General features: G+C 48.1%; 1 protein-coding gene and 1 pseudogene across 1 annotated transcript; one reads left to right on the top strand and one right to left on the bottom strand.

The window, feature by feature from the left end:
- The first annotated feature begins 1,376 nt into the window (after window positions 1–1,376).
- On the top strand, window positions 1,377–1,966 carry LOC118931786 (translationally-controlled tumor protein-like; annotated as a pseudogene).
- A 1,334-nt stretch (window positions 1,967–3,300) lies between these two features.
- LOC130683869 (endogenous retrovirus group FC1 Env polyprotein-like) lies at window positions 3,301–11,317 on the bottom strand. Its single transcript, XM_057502805.1, has 2 exons — window positions 11,238–11,317; window positions 3,301–5,685 (listed from the first exon to the last, which is right to left on the bottom strand). Exon 2 carries the CDS (start codon window positions 5,001–5,003, stop codon window positions 3,906–3,908), a length of 1,098 nt encoding a protein of 365 aa, XP_057358788.1. The 5' UTR covers window positions 5,004–5,685; window positions 11,238–11,317; the 3' UTR covers window positions 3,301–3,905.
- Between the last annotated feature and the right edge of the window lie 555 nt (window positions 11,318–11,872).

Below are 11,872 nucleotides of genomic sequence, written 5' to 3'. Positions count from 1 at the left end.
AAATTTAAATAGCCACACATGGCTAGTTGCTACTGTATTCGACAGGAGAGTTCTAGGACATGGTTATATTTGGTTGCTAAAATTATTAGGTGCAAGACTGGAGGGGCGTTTATAATGGATGGGTCAGAATGAGTATTCTGAATTTACTGATCAATCTTAAAAATCACAAAAAGAGAGAAATAGACATTATGTTTCCTGATATCATGCAAGGGAAGGTACGTGATACCATCCTGAAGTATTCTTACCAGAAAATCAACCTGAACCTGATCAAGCTTTTAGATCTGACTACCAGTTTACAGGGAAATATAGGAAATAGAGTGACATGATAAACAACACAATAGCAAGAGAGATCAGCAAACTCTAGAATGTGGTAAACTCCTCCCATCAAACTGTTATTTATTGTAACCAAATAATTGCAAGGGAAAAGAAGTGGGAGCACATGGAACCTGTAGATCAGAGAGAACTGAAAGGCAAATCAATCAAATGCAAAGTGTGACCTTGTTTGGACCTTGTTTGGAACCAAAGTGTCTTAGCCTGAGTAACCCAGAAAGCATAACCTGATAAAAAAAAAAAGCCATGTGCAAACACTTTCTTGAGGAGCGTGATCTCAGAGAGCAGGAGTGGGGGCTGATAAGTGAGACAGGCTGATATGCGGTGAAAATCAACACAAGGAAGCACGTTCAAGTTGGCCACCTCTGAAGGTGAGTCCTTAATCCCGTAGACCTGATATGGTGCATGTACTGTGTTTTAGAACAGTTGACCTGGGGATGAAATGGAAAGCAGTTGTCCGTTGGTTCTCATTCTGTATTGGTCAAAGTTTGCCTCAGAAAGCGTTAAGTCCTTGCCACTTCTGGGTTGCGCATGTGGGAGCCAAGCAGATATCTACATATCCCACATGGCAGCATTAACAAGAGGCCCTGAGGAGTGCCAGGCTACAACTTGTGTGAAGCTGGTTGGAGCCCATGCAGAACAGATCTAGGAAGCAACGGATGAATTAAAAGAGCCTGAGAGGATCTGGAGTTACACGCTGGGATGGCTGAAATAAACTGTTTTTTTTTTTAAAAGAGAGGGAATTAATAATCAGGGAAGTTTGAACACTGACTGGATATTTGGTGATATTAAGCAATTATGTTAACTTTTGTGTGATTACAGTATAGTGGTTATGACAATTCTCCAAGGCTTATCTTTTAGAAATTCTTACTGAAGTTCTTATACATGAAATGAAATGTCTGGAATTTTCTTCAAAGTAATCTAGTGTGTAAGGGAGAGTGGATGGAGGCATAGCTGGAACAAGATTGGCCATGAGTTATACACTGGTTTGAAAAATATCCACTACTTTTTCCGCCCTCTCCCCTTCCCCCTAGGGCCCTCTAGCTGTCCACTCTTACTCCCTCCTCTCCCTCCAGCTGCCATCAAGATCATCTACCTGGATCTCATCAGCCATGATGAGATGCCCTCCGACATCTACAAGATACAGGAGATCACAGGCGGCTGAGCTGTGCCTGGAGTTGGAGGGGAAGATGGTGAGTAGGACAGAGGGTAACACTGATGACTCGCTCATTGGAAATGCCTCCGCTGAAGGCCCCCAAAGCACAGAAATCACTGGTGCTGATATTGTCAGGAACCATTGCTTGCAGGAAACCAGTTTCACAAAAGAAGCCTCCAAGAAGTACATCAAAGATTATATGAAATCAATTAAGACAAACTTGAAGCGCAGAGACCAGAAAGAGTAAAACCTTTTATGACAGAAGCTGCAGAACAAACGAAGCACATCCTTGTTAATTTAAAAAACTCCCAGTTCTTTATTGGTCAAACTATGAGTCCAGATGGCATGGTTGCTCTGCTGGGCTACCGTGAGGATGGTGTGATCCCATATAACATTTTCTGTAAGGATGGTTTAGAAATGGGAAAACGTTAACAAATTTGGCTATTTGACTCTATGACCTGTCATCGTAACTGGCTGCCGCTTTTCATCCATACAACACCAGGACTTAGATAAATGAGACTGATGTCATCTTGAGTTCTTCATTTATTTTGACCTTGATTTATGGACTGGAGGCATTGTTTTAAAGAAAAAATATGTAATGTAGGTTGTCTAAAAATAAAATGCATTTAAACTCATTTGAGAGAATGCCTCTTAACTTAATACGTACTTAAACCCATCTTGTACAGTGTTCCTGGAGAAGTTAGACCACTGCTAGGAAGCATAAGACTGTCTTCAGATAACTTCTACAGTGAAAACTATTTTGGAGATTGGAATATAAAAACCAAGAATCAAAAGTCTTAATTCTGAGTGAAGTAAAGGGAAAGACCAATCTCAGAGTAGTGCCAGCATTTGAAGTGGATTCCCTACACATTTAATCACCTACAAACAGAAGTAGTTAACTCTGGGAGAGATTACCAAAAGAATAAAAAAAGACTAATACAGTTGGGGAAAAAAAAGTCCACTAACTCTGATATTCCTCTCTTTAAAAAATGGGACCTAGTCTCTCTTTCCTTAAGTGTGGGTAGGACTTAGTGACTTGTTTCTAATGAATACAATGTAGTGAAAATGTACATTGTATTCAGCATACACTTGTGTGATCTTGTATATCTTCTAAGACTATGTCAAAATTGTCACTGCAACTTCCACCTTGCTCTCCTTTGGATCATTTGGGGGCAAGCCAGCCACCATGCTGTGAGGACACTCTAGCAACTCAATGGAGAGGTCCATGTGGCAAGAAACAGATGCTCCCTGGCAACATCTTAGTAGCCTTATGTGAGTCACCTTAGTCCCAGTTAAGTCTTCAGATGACAGCAGGCCAGGCTAACAACTTGACTAATAGCCTCATGACAGAGCCTGAGCCAGAACTACTGAAAGTCACTCCTGAAATCTTGACCCACAGAAACTGTGTGAGGTCATGAATGTTTATTACTGTTTTAGTTAGCTAAGTTTGGGGGCAATTTGTTACAGAGCAATGGTCAACTGAAACAAGTTAATAATTAAAGCTGGGTGTTGAGTCTGAGAGGATTGGGGTTGTGCACAGAGATGTGTGATATAAACTTAATTTGTACTGTTCTATTTTAATTTGACATTTTCCATTATAAAAATTAAATATTGAATTCCTACATTGCATAATCATATAAATAATTTTCAGGTGGATTAAAGACTATGTGAAAAACAACATGCCCAGTATATTGTTATCTCAAGGTAAGAAAAGAGATTTCTTAAACAAGATGTGAAAAGCACAGACTATAAAGAAAAGACTGCCAAATTCATCTACATTGAAAGGAAGGAGCGACACACAGCAGCAATTCACTGGAGAGTTCCACTTTATTGGGGAAAAGTACTAGGTTATATAGGGAGGGACATAAACTGATTGAGGTGTCACTTCAACGGGACTGGTGGCTATTGGCTAGGTGCTGGGATTGGTGGGGGGGGCGAGAGGTGATTGGGCCTCGGGTGGCGCCGGCGGGAACCGAAGACCAAGAAGAGAAGCAGGAAGTTCTCCATCTTACAGGTGGGGGCCCTTCATTCCCCCCTTTCTCCTCTATGGGGTTGTGGACGTTGCTTTCTCTCTGACTGCTTCCTGCTGAACGGGGGCGGAGAAGGGAGTGAGGGCTTGAGGACCAGGAGGAAAGGGTTGATAGGACTCCCCACAGTAAGGACGAGTAGATGTGGACTTCCTCAGGTTGGAAATCAATGAAGGTTCCCTGTAACCATAGGTCGAGGACCTGTTGATTCCAATGGTGCCAAGAGGATACGGGTGCCAGAAGCCAGGTGTCTGCTGCCATTGTTTCCAGGAACAATTTTCAGCTGAGAGAGGGGTCCATCTCAGCGTGTGGTGAGGAGGTCACGTGAGGGTGAGGGATCTTCTGTGGCCAGAAGCTGATAGTTTCTGAGTAAAAGCTGGTTGAAAGTTTGATTAGAGATTTTTCCAACTTGGGATTTGATGAACTTTATTATACAGGGTAAGAAGAGACAGGCGAGAAGAATGATTATTTATGGGGCCTGCAATGGGCCAGAGCCAGGTAAGGAGGGGGTTTGTTAGTATTGAAGAGAATGGGTTGGAATTGGAAGCAGAGTGGAGGCTGGAGGCAAGGTCGGTGAGTTTGGTAATGTCAGTTTCTACAATGCCGGATTCGTTGATGTAATAGCAGCACTCTTCCTGAAGGAAGACGCAGGTGCCGCCCTTCTCGGCTGTAAGCAGATCTAAGGCCCGCCGGTTTTGAAGGGTGACTTTAGCTAGCGAAGTGCCCTGTCTTTGGAGAGAGGCCAGGGAATTGGCAGTGGATGTCAGGGCTCCCTCAAGTTTGGCGTTGAGATCTTTAATTGCCCACAGAGAGTGACCCAAGGCCCCTCCTGAAAACCCTGCCCCAATGGCTGAGGTGTTCAAAGAGATATCGACCATGATGGGAAGGAAAGCAGCCCTTTTTGTGTGCGAGGGCAAGGGAGGTTGGAGCTCAAGAAATTCTGCCATGCTGTAAAGTGTAAGCTGTGGGATTAGGGTGACGAGAATGCAGGATATATTGGAGTTGGGAGGCAGTGAGTTGAAAAGACTGCCATTACACCAAAAGAAGTGTCCTGGTTGTGTAAAAGTTTTAGAGTCGGAGGTGGGGGTGTAGATAGAGAGGCAGTGAAGTGCGCTGGAGGGGGGTGGAGTTGGGCCTACACAGTGGTGGATAGTGAGATTATCTGCGTATTCTGGTTCCCATAGGGGTATGTCTGCCAGGGGGCGGAGGGGTTGTCCTTCTGCATGGAAGGAGAAGTTGGAAATATTAAGGGGCATGGCGGCCAGCAGTGGGTGCTGTAGTGATGCGCACAAGAAACAATTGGCGGTGTTGAGGGTGTGGTTGAGAAAGATGGTGGTGTCTTGAATGAGCTGTAACCAAAAGTAGGAGAAATTAGAAGAGGGGCGGGGATAGGAAGATGAAGAGGCGCCGTCAAATGTTTGAATAATGACTTTTTTTGGAATGTCTGATATCTGATGCAACTTGAGAGATCTGGGAACGAGAAGGAACATACTCTTGAGAGATATGAAGGGTACCGTGGGGGGTCAAGGACCCCCCGTAGTAAACTGAGGCTGTGACTCCGGCGGCCCATCGAGGGTCCCAGGGATCAGGGATTGATAAGGAGAATGAGCTGTTGGGATATTTTATGAAACGGTTGGAGGAGTAATACTGTGGGTACCGAGAGTCACCCATGTAGTGAATGGCGCAAGACCAGTAGGGACATCCCCCATAGGTGTCTGGCCACTGCCTGCATGAGGCTTGTTTTTGGTCGTAGAGGAAGCAGAGGTAGGGAGTGAAAAGGGGGCTGCTAGTGAACACTTCGGGGGAGGGAGGAAAGTGAAGGTACAAAGGCTCGGAGCAGCCTTTTAGAGGGCAGTCTGATGTGGCAATGAGGGCAGTGGTTTTTGTTTGATGCTGTGTGTAAGTCTGTCTGACCTTGAATCACCATACAAAGGAGGCTGAGGTGACGGGGAGGATGATAGAAATGAGGAACGAGAGCGAGAGAGCAGTAAAGGAAGAAAAGGTCATGATTCGGGTATGGATGGCAAAGGGGGTGAATGGGAGATGCGGAGTTTCAAGGGATCAGAGGGATGAAGCGTGGAAGAGTAGACAGGGTCTTGGGCTGTATCCGAAGGACTCTGGGTTGGGTCTTGGGTGTCCAGAGGAGGTGGGTCCTGGGTGTTTGGTTTCAACCTGGAGATATTAATCCAAGGGGTGACAGAGTTATCAGGCAGTGAGAGCTTAGTGGCCGAGGGAGTGCAGAGAATGACTGGGTGTGGACCTTCCCATTTTGGGGTGAGAGGGGGCTTATTTTCTGGAGGCTTATAAAACACTAGTTGACCGGGTCGTAAGACAGGAGGGTTTTGGGAAGCGGATGGATCCAGGAGGAGCCAATCCTGATATTTCCATAATTCGGTGCAGAGGAGAAAGAGTAGCGGAAGGGCCATGTTGGGAGGAATTGGTCCTTTGTGGGGAGGGAGCCCCGGGGGTAAAATTGGGCGGCCGTACATGATCTCAAAGGGTGACAAGAAGGAAGGTTTTTTTGGGAGGGCCCGAATGCGGAGTAGAGCTAAGGGAAGTAAGTGAACCTAGTCAAGGTGTAGTTCTAGAGATAGTTTGGTCAGGATGTCTTTTAGAGTCCTATTGGCTCTTTCTACTTTTCCCAAAGCCTGTGGTCGATAAGGACAGTGTAGATGCCAGGGGAGTGAGAATGACTTGGAGAGGTTCTGAATGATTTGGGCAGTGAACTCAGGGCCGTTATCTGATTGGAGGGAAGTGGGCATCCCGAACCTAGGAAAGATCTGGATGAGGAGGATAGAGGCAACCGTGGAAGCTCGTTTGTTAGTGGTGGGAAAAGCTTCGACCCATCCTGAAAATGTATCTACCAACACGAGTAGGTATCTGGTATGCTGTACGGGGGGCATGTTAGGGAAGTCTATTTGCCAATCTGCGGCGGGGACATTACCCCTTGCTTGATGAGCCGGGAAGGGTTGGGCCTTGAGGGGGGTATTAGGGTTAGTGCGTTGGCAAATCGTGCTCCTGCGGGTGATTTGGTTAAGTAGGGTTTTGTCTGCAGGAGAGAGAGAGAAAAAGGATTGTAAAAAATGGATCAAGGATTGGGGGCTAGGATGGAACAGATGGTGTATGAAGCAGAAGAGGGACTCTTTGTCCTGGGAACAGAGGGTGTCTTGTGATAAGGCTAAAACCGCAAGGGCAGATGGATCGTTGTCTGGTGCGTCTTCTGATAGGGCAACCGACCGGGCTACTCTGTCAGCTTTGTTGTTACCCCTTGTAATGGGGGAGTCATCCTTTTGATGTGATTTGCACTGGACTATGCCCAGTTGGTGTGTGAGTTGTGAAGCCTCTATAAGTTTGGTAATTAAGGCTGAATTAGTGATGGAATTTCCTTTTGTGGTGAGGAGGCCTCATTCTTTCCATACTGCCGCATGGGACAAGAGAATGTGGAATACATATTTGGAGTCAGTGTACAGTGTGAGAGACGTGTCCCGGGCTAGAGTGCAAGCTCTGGTGGCCGCAATGAGTTCGACCTGTTGATTGGTTGTACCGGGGGGTAGGGCTTGTGCTTCGATGATGTCTTTGAGGGAGACTACTGCGTATCCTGCATAGTGGGTGCCCTCATGTTTAAAGGAGGACCCATCAGTAAACCAGATGAGGTCGGAGTGTGAGAGGGCTCCTTCGGAGATCGTGGAGTGGCATGGAAGGAAGTTGTGAAGGGCTTCCAGGCAATCATGCGAGGGAATATGAGGAGAGTAGGGTAGAGGAAGAAGAGTGGCCGGATTCAGGGGCGGGCAGGGGAGGAAAGAAATGTCTGGATTTTGGAGGAAAGAGGACAGTAAGGTCAGGAGTCTGGAGGGAGGGAGAGTCTGTAAACTTTTGTAGGTTAAGAGATCCTTTAGGTGATGTGGGGACAGAATGGTAAGGGGCACCCCGAATGTCAGTTTATGAGCTTCCTTCTGCAAGAGCTGTCCAGCGGCTAATGCCCATAGGCAGGGGGCCCATCCCAAAACTGTGGGGTCTAATTGCTTGGAAAGATAAGCTACTGGGGCAAAGGAAGGGCCATAATATTGGCCTAGGGCTCCTAGAGCTTGACTGGACCTCTCATGAATGTATAATGAGAAGGGCTTCGACAAATCAGGAAGATGGAGAGCTGGGGCTTCCACAAGGGCTTGATGGAGCTTAATTAAGGAGTGTCGGGGTGAGGAGGATAATGGTTCTTCAGGGGGGCCCTTGCTGAGGTCGTATAGGGTTCTTGCCAACAGGGAGAAGTTAGGGATCCACGCTCTAAAATACCCAGCCAGGCCTAGAAAGGAAAGGATTTCTGTCTTGGTTTTGGGAACGGGCAGGTCAGAGAGGAGTCATTTTCTGTCCAAGGTAATGGACTTTCTTTGTTGAGATAGAAGGAATCCGAGGTAAGTGACAGAAGGGGAGGAGATTTGAGCCTTGATGGGGGATACCTGGTAACCTCTGGAAGCTAGAAGGTTAAGTAGGGAGGCCGTGTCAAGTTGAGACTGTTCCCACGAGGGACTGCAGAGTAGAAGATCGTCCACGTATTGTAATAAGGTGGACTCGGAGTGATCATGATGAAACTGTTTGAGGTCCTGAGATAGGACCTGTCCAAAAATATGGGGACTATCTCGGAAACCTTGTGGCAAAACTGTCCAAGTGAGTTGTTCAGAATGTCTTGTGTATGGGTCCGTCCAGGTGAAGGTGAAAAAATCTTGGGAGGAGGGGTCCAGAGAGATAGAAAAAAATGCATCCTTGAAATCTAGGACTGAGAAGTGGGAGGGTGAGGCAGGGATCAGCGATAAAAGGGTGTATGGATTTGGAACTAAGGGATGGATAGGGACGATGGCCATGTTAATGAGGCGGAGATCTTGGACTAGGCGGAAAGATCCGTTGGTTTTTTTTAACAGCTAATATGGGGGTATTAAACGGGGAGTGAGTGGGTCTGAGGTAATTTTTGTTTAAAAGGTCCTGAATGATGGGTTGGAGGCCTATGAGGGCTGAAGTGGTTAGCGGGTATTGGGCCTGACAGATATACTGTGAGGGGTCCCGTAATATAATAGAGGCAGGAGGACATAGAGCCATGGAAGGACTTGTAATGTCCCAGGCCTTGGGATCTACAGGGTGTATGAGGGCGAAACTGGAGCTTTCATCGGATAGAGGGGGGTCATCGGCTATGAGGGCCATCAGAAAGGGGGTACTGGAGGCTGTGGGAGTGGATATAGTTAGGGAAAAATTTAGGAGAGAAAGGATGTCCCGTCCTAGTAAAGGGATGGGACCATGGGGCATAACCAGGAAGGTTTGGGAAAAAGGTATGGGATTGTCCTGGATTGTGCATAAAAGGGGAGGGGTTTTCAATGGGAAGATCTGTTTTCCTCCTACCCCAACTATAGGAGTAATGGCTGGCGTGATAGGGCCCCAGTATTCTCGCAAGATCGAGAAGGTGGCTCCTGTATCTAGGAGGAAGGAGATGAGGGACCGTCTACTGTTAAAGTAACCCTGGGCTCCTGTTTGGTGATGGAAATGGTTGGGCGAGAAGACCCCGGGCCCCGTCAATCCTCCTCCACCAGTCCCACTATGGCGGGTTTAGGATGGGGGTTGTTCGTCCAGTCTCCCCTTTGGGTGGTTGGGCAATCAGACCCCCAGTGGCCCTTTTTGTGGCATCTGGGGCATGGGGTGGTAGGAGGTCTGGGGGAGGGGCACGCCCTTGACCAATGTCCTTCTTTCCACACTTAAAACAAGCTCCTGGGGGGGGCTCGTTTGTGGAGGGACGCCCAGGTTGTGGTTTTATCAGCTGGGCCAACATCTGAAAGTTGGCCTGATCAGCCCTTTGTTTACGGCGTTCTTTCTCCTCCTCGCGATTATGGAAGACTTTAAAGGCCACTGTTAGGATCTCAGTCTGCGGGGTAGCGGGGCCCTGTTCTAACTTTTTGAGTTTAGCTTTAATGTCAGGGTAGCTTTGAGCCAGGAAGTATGTCATAAGGACATGTCTTCCATCCGGCATACTTGTGTCTAGGCTGGTATACTGTAATAGGGCTTGGGTGAGTCTATCTAGGAATTCGGAGGGAGTTTCTTCCTTTTTTTGAATTATGTCCTGGAGCTTTTGAAAATTGACTATTTTATGAGCTGCCTTTTTCAGACCTGCTATTAAGCAGGAGGCGAAAATATCCCGAGAGCTGAGACCTACAGCAGTGTTATAATCCCAGTGCGGGTCTTGTTCTGGGACCGCGGTGGGGCCAGTGGGATAGGTGGGGTCAGTCCTGTGGGTTTCGGTAGCGTGTGTTTGGGCGAAGTCCCAAACTCATCTACACTCTTCAGGAAGGAGAGTATTGGCTAGGAGCATGAAAATGTCATGATATGTGAGGCTGTAAGACTGGAAGGTCCATTGAAACTCCCTGATATATGTTGTGGGATCAGTGGAAAAGGAACCAAGGTGTTTTTCAAGTTGGGCTAAATCCCCTAAGGAGAAAGGTACGTGAACTCACATGATGCCTTCGGGTCCCACCACCTCTCGGAGGGGGGTGATAATTTGGGGAGGCCCCTGGGATCAAGTCTGAAGGGGACTGAAGGGTTCTGGCTCAGTCTGTGGGGGAGAAACAGGTGATGAGGGCAAAGACAGAGGAGGCCCCTGGGACCTAGTTAAAGGGGGGCTGAAAGGCTCAGGCTCAATCCACAGGGGTGGGCCAGGTGAGGGGGGTGAAGGCAGAGGAGGTGAGATGGGGGAGGAGATGGTGGGGGAGGAAGGGGGAAGGGCTTTTGTAGAAGAAGGGGAAGGGAGTGGGTGGGAGGCCTCTGCAGGGGAGGAGGTGGAGGCGGCGGTGATGGCGGAAGAGGGCAGAGAGGTTGTAGGAGGGGGAGGGGCTGAAGGAGGAAGCCTGTATGGCAGAGGTTCGTCAGCCGGGTCAAAGGTAATCGAGAGGGACTGGGAGTGTGTGGAGGGGAGGGAGGCAGCCTGCAGGCTAGGAGAACTTGGGGCAGGGAACAGGTGGTGCAGAGGCTGGGATTTTGGGCTAGGAGGCGAAACGCCTCGATATAGGGAATCTCCTTCCATTTTTTCAGGCACTGGCAGTAGTTAAAGAGATCGCGAGTGATGTTAGGATCAATTGTTCCCCCTGCGGGCCATTGGTTGTGATTGTCTAGGGGGTATGTTGGCCAATCTTGGGAGCAGTATTTACAGAGAAGTTTTGGTTTTATATCAGGCGTCAGGGAGAGGGTGGCTAGATACTTGAGCAGGCATTCAAGAGGTGAACTTTCAGGGAGGGATGAGGAGGCTCCCATGGCTAAAGGACAGAGAAGGAGACAAACAGGGGAAGACGAACGGAGATCCTCGGACTGGGAGCAGAGCGCAAGGAGACAAAGGGCGTCCCCGATGACCCTTGGGGGTCTGCGGAAACTCGTATACGAGTTGGAATTTCTTAGGAAGTGTGGGTCGTCACCCAGACTTCTCTAAGAAGGCAGAGTGCCGGAGTCCGAGGTACCTAGTACTAGGAATTTTCAGTGGAAGGAACAGAAGGGGGGGGGAGGGAGCATTCTCATCCGCAAAGGAGTCACCTCATTTATGGCTGTTGGAGGAGGGGCCTGAGGGTCCGCCGCAGCCGTGAAGGCCTAAGGCGGGGAGAGTTCCCTCCTCGTCCCCGAGCGTCAGGGCCTTGCCAGACGATCACAGTCAATGGTGCTGCAATAGCTCGGGGAAGAGCAGCCCGCTCCGGGGGAAAACTTACCCAAAGGCCAAAGAAGAGTGGTGAGTGTGAGGAGCCAGCGCCGGAAAAAGAGGACGAGGGCGAGCTGCTGCTGGTGTCGGGGGAAGACGGGGCCCAGTTGGGGTGTCTTGTCTCCTGGGTTTCGGCACCAAAATGAAGGAGCAACACACAGCAGCAATTCACCGGAGAGTTCCACTTTATTGGGGAAAAGTACTAGGTTATATAGGGAGGGACATAAGCTGATTGAGGTGTCACTTCAACGGGACTGGTGGCTATTGGCCAGGTGCTGGGATTGGTGGGGGTGGTGAGAGGTGATTGGGCCTCGGGTGGCACCGGCGGGAACCGAAGACCTGGAAGAGAAGCAGGAAGTTCTCCATCTTACGGGTGGGGGCCCTTCATACATTACAAAAGAAGAACTATTTATTGGAGGATACCATAGAGTGAAAAGATAAACCCAAACCTGGAAAATATGTATTTGTTACACATATAATAGAAAAAGATTAGTATATGAATATATAATTAACTCCTACAAATCAATAAGAAAAAAGATAAACAACCCAATAGGAAAAAATGGGCAAAGGATATGAATGCCCAGTTCACAGAAGGGGAGACCTAAATGACCAATAAACAAATAAAAGATTGATCAGCCAGTATCT

Source organism: Manis pentadactyla, chromosome 5 (genome assembly GCF_030020395.1).
Source record: "Manis pentadactyla isolate mManPen7 chromosome 5, mManPen7.hap1, whole genome shotgun sequence".
In the NCBI taxonomy this organism is placed as follows: Eukaryota; Metazoa; Chordata; class Mammalia; order Pholidota; family Manidae; genus Manis; species Manis pentadactyla.
This window is presented reverse-complemented; position numbering and strand designations above follow the sequence as displayed.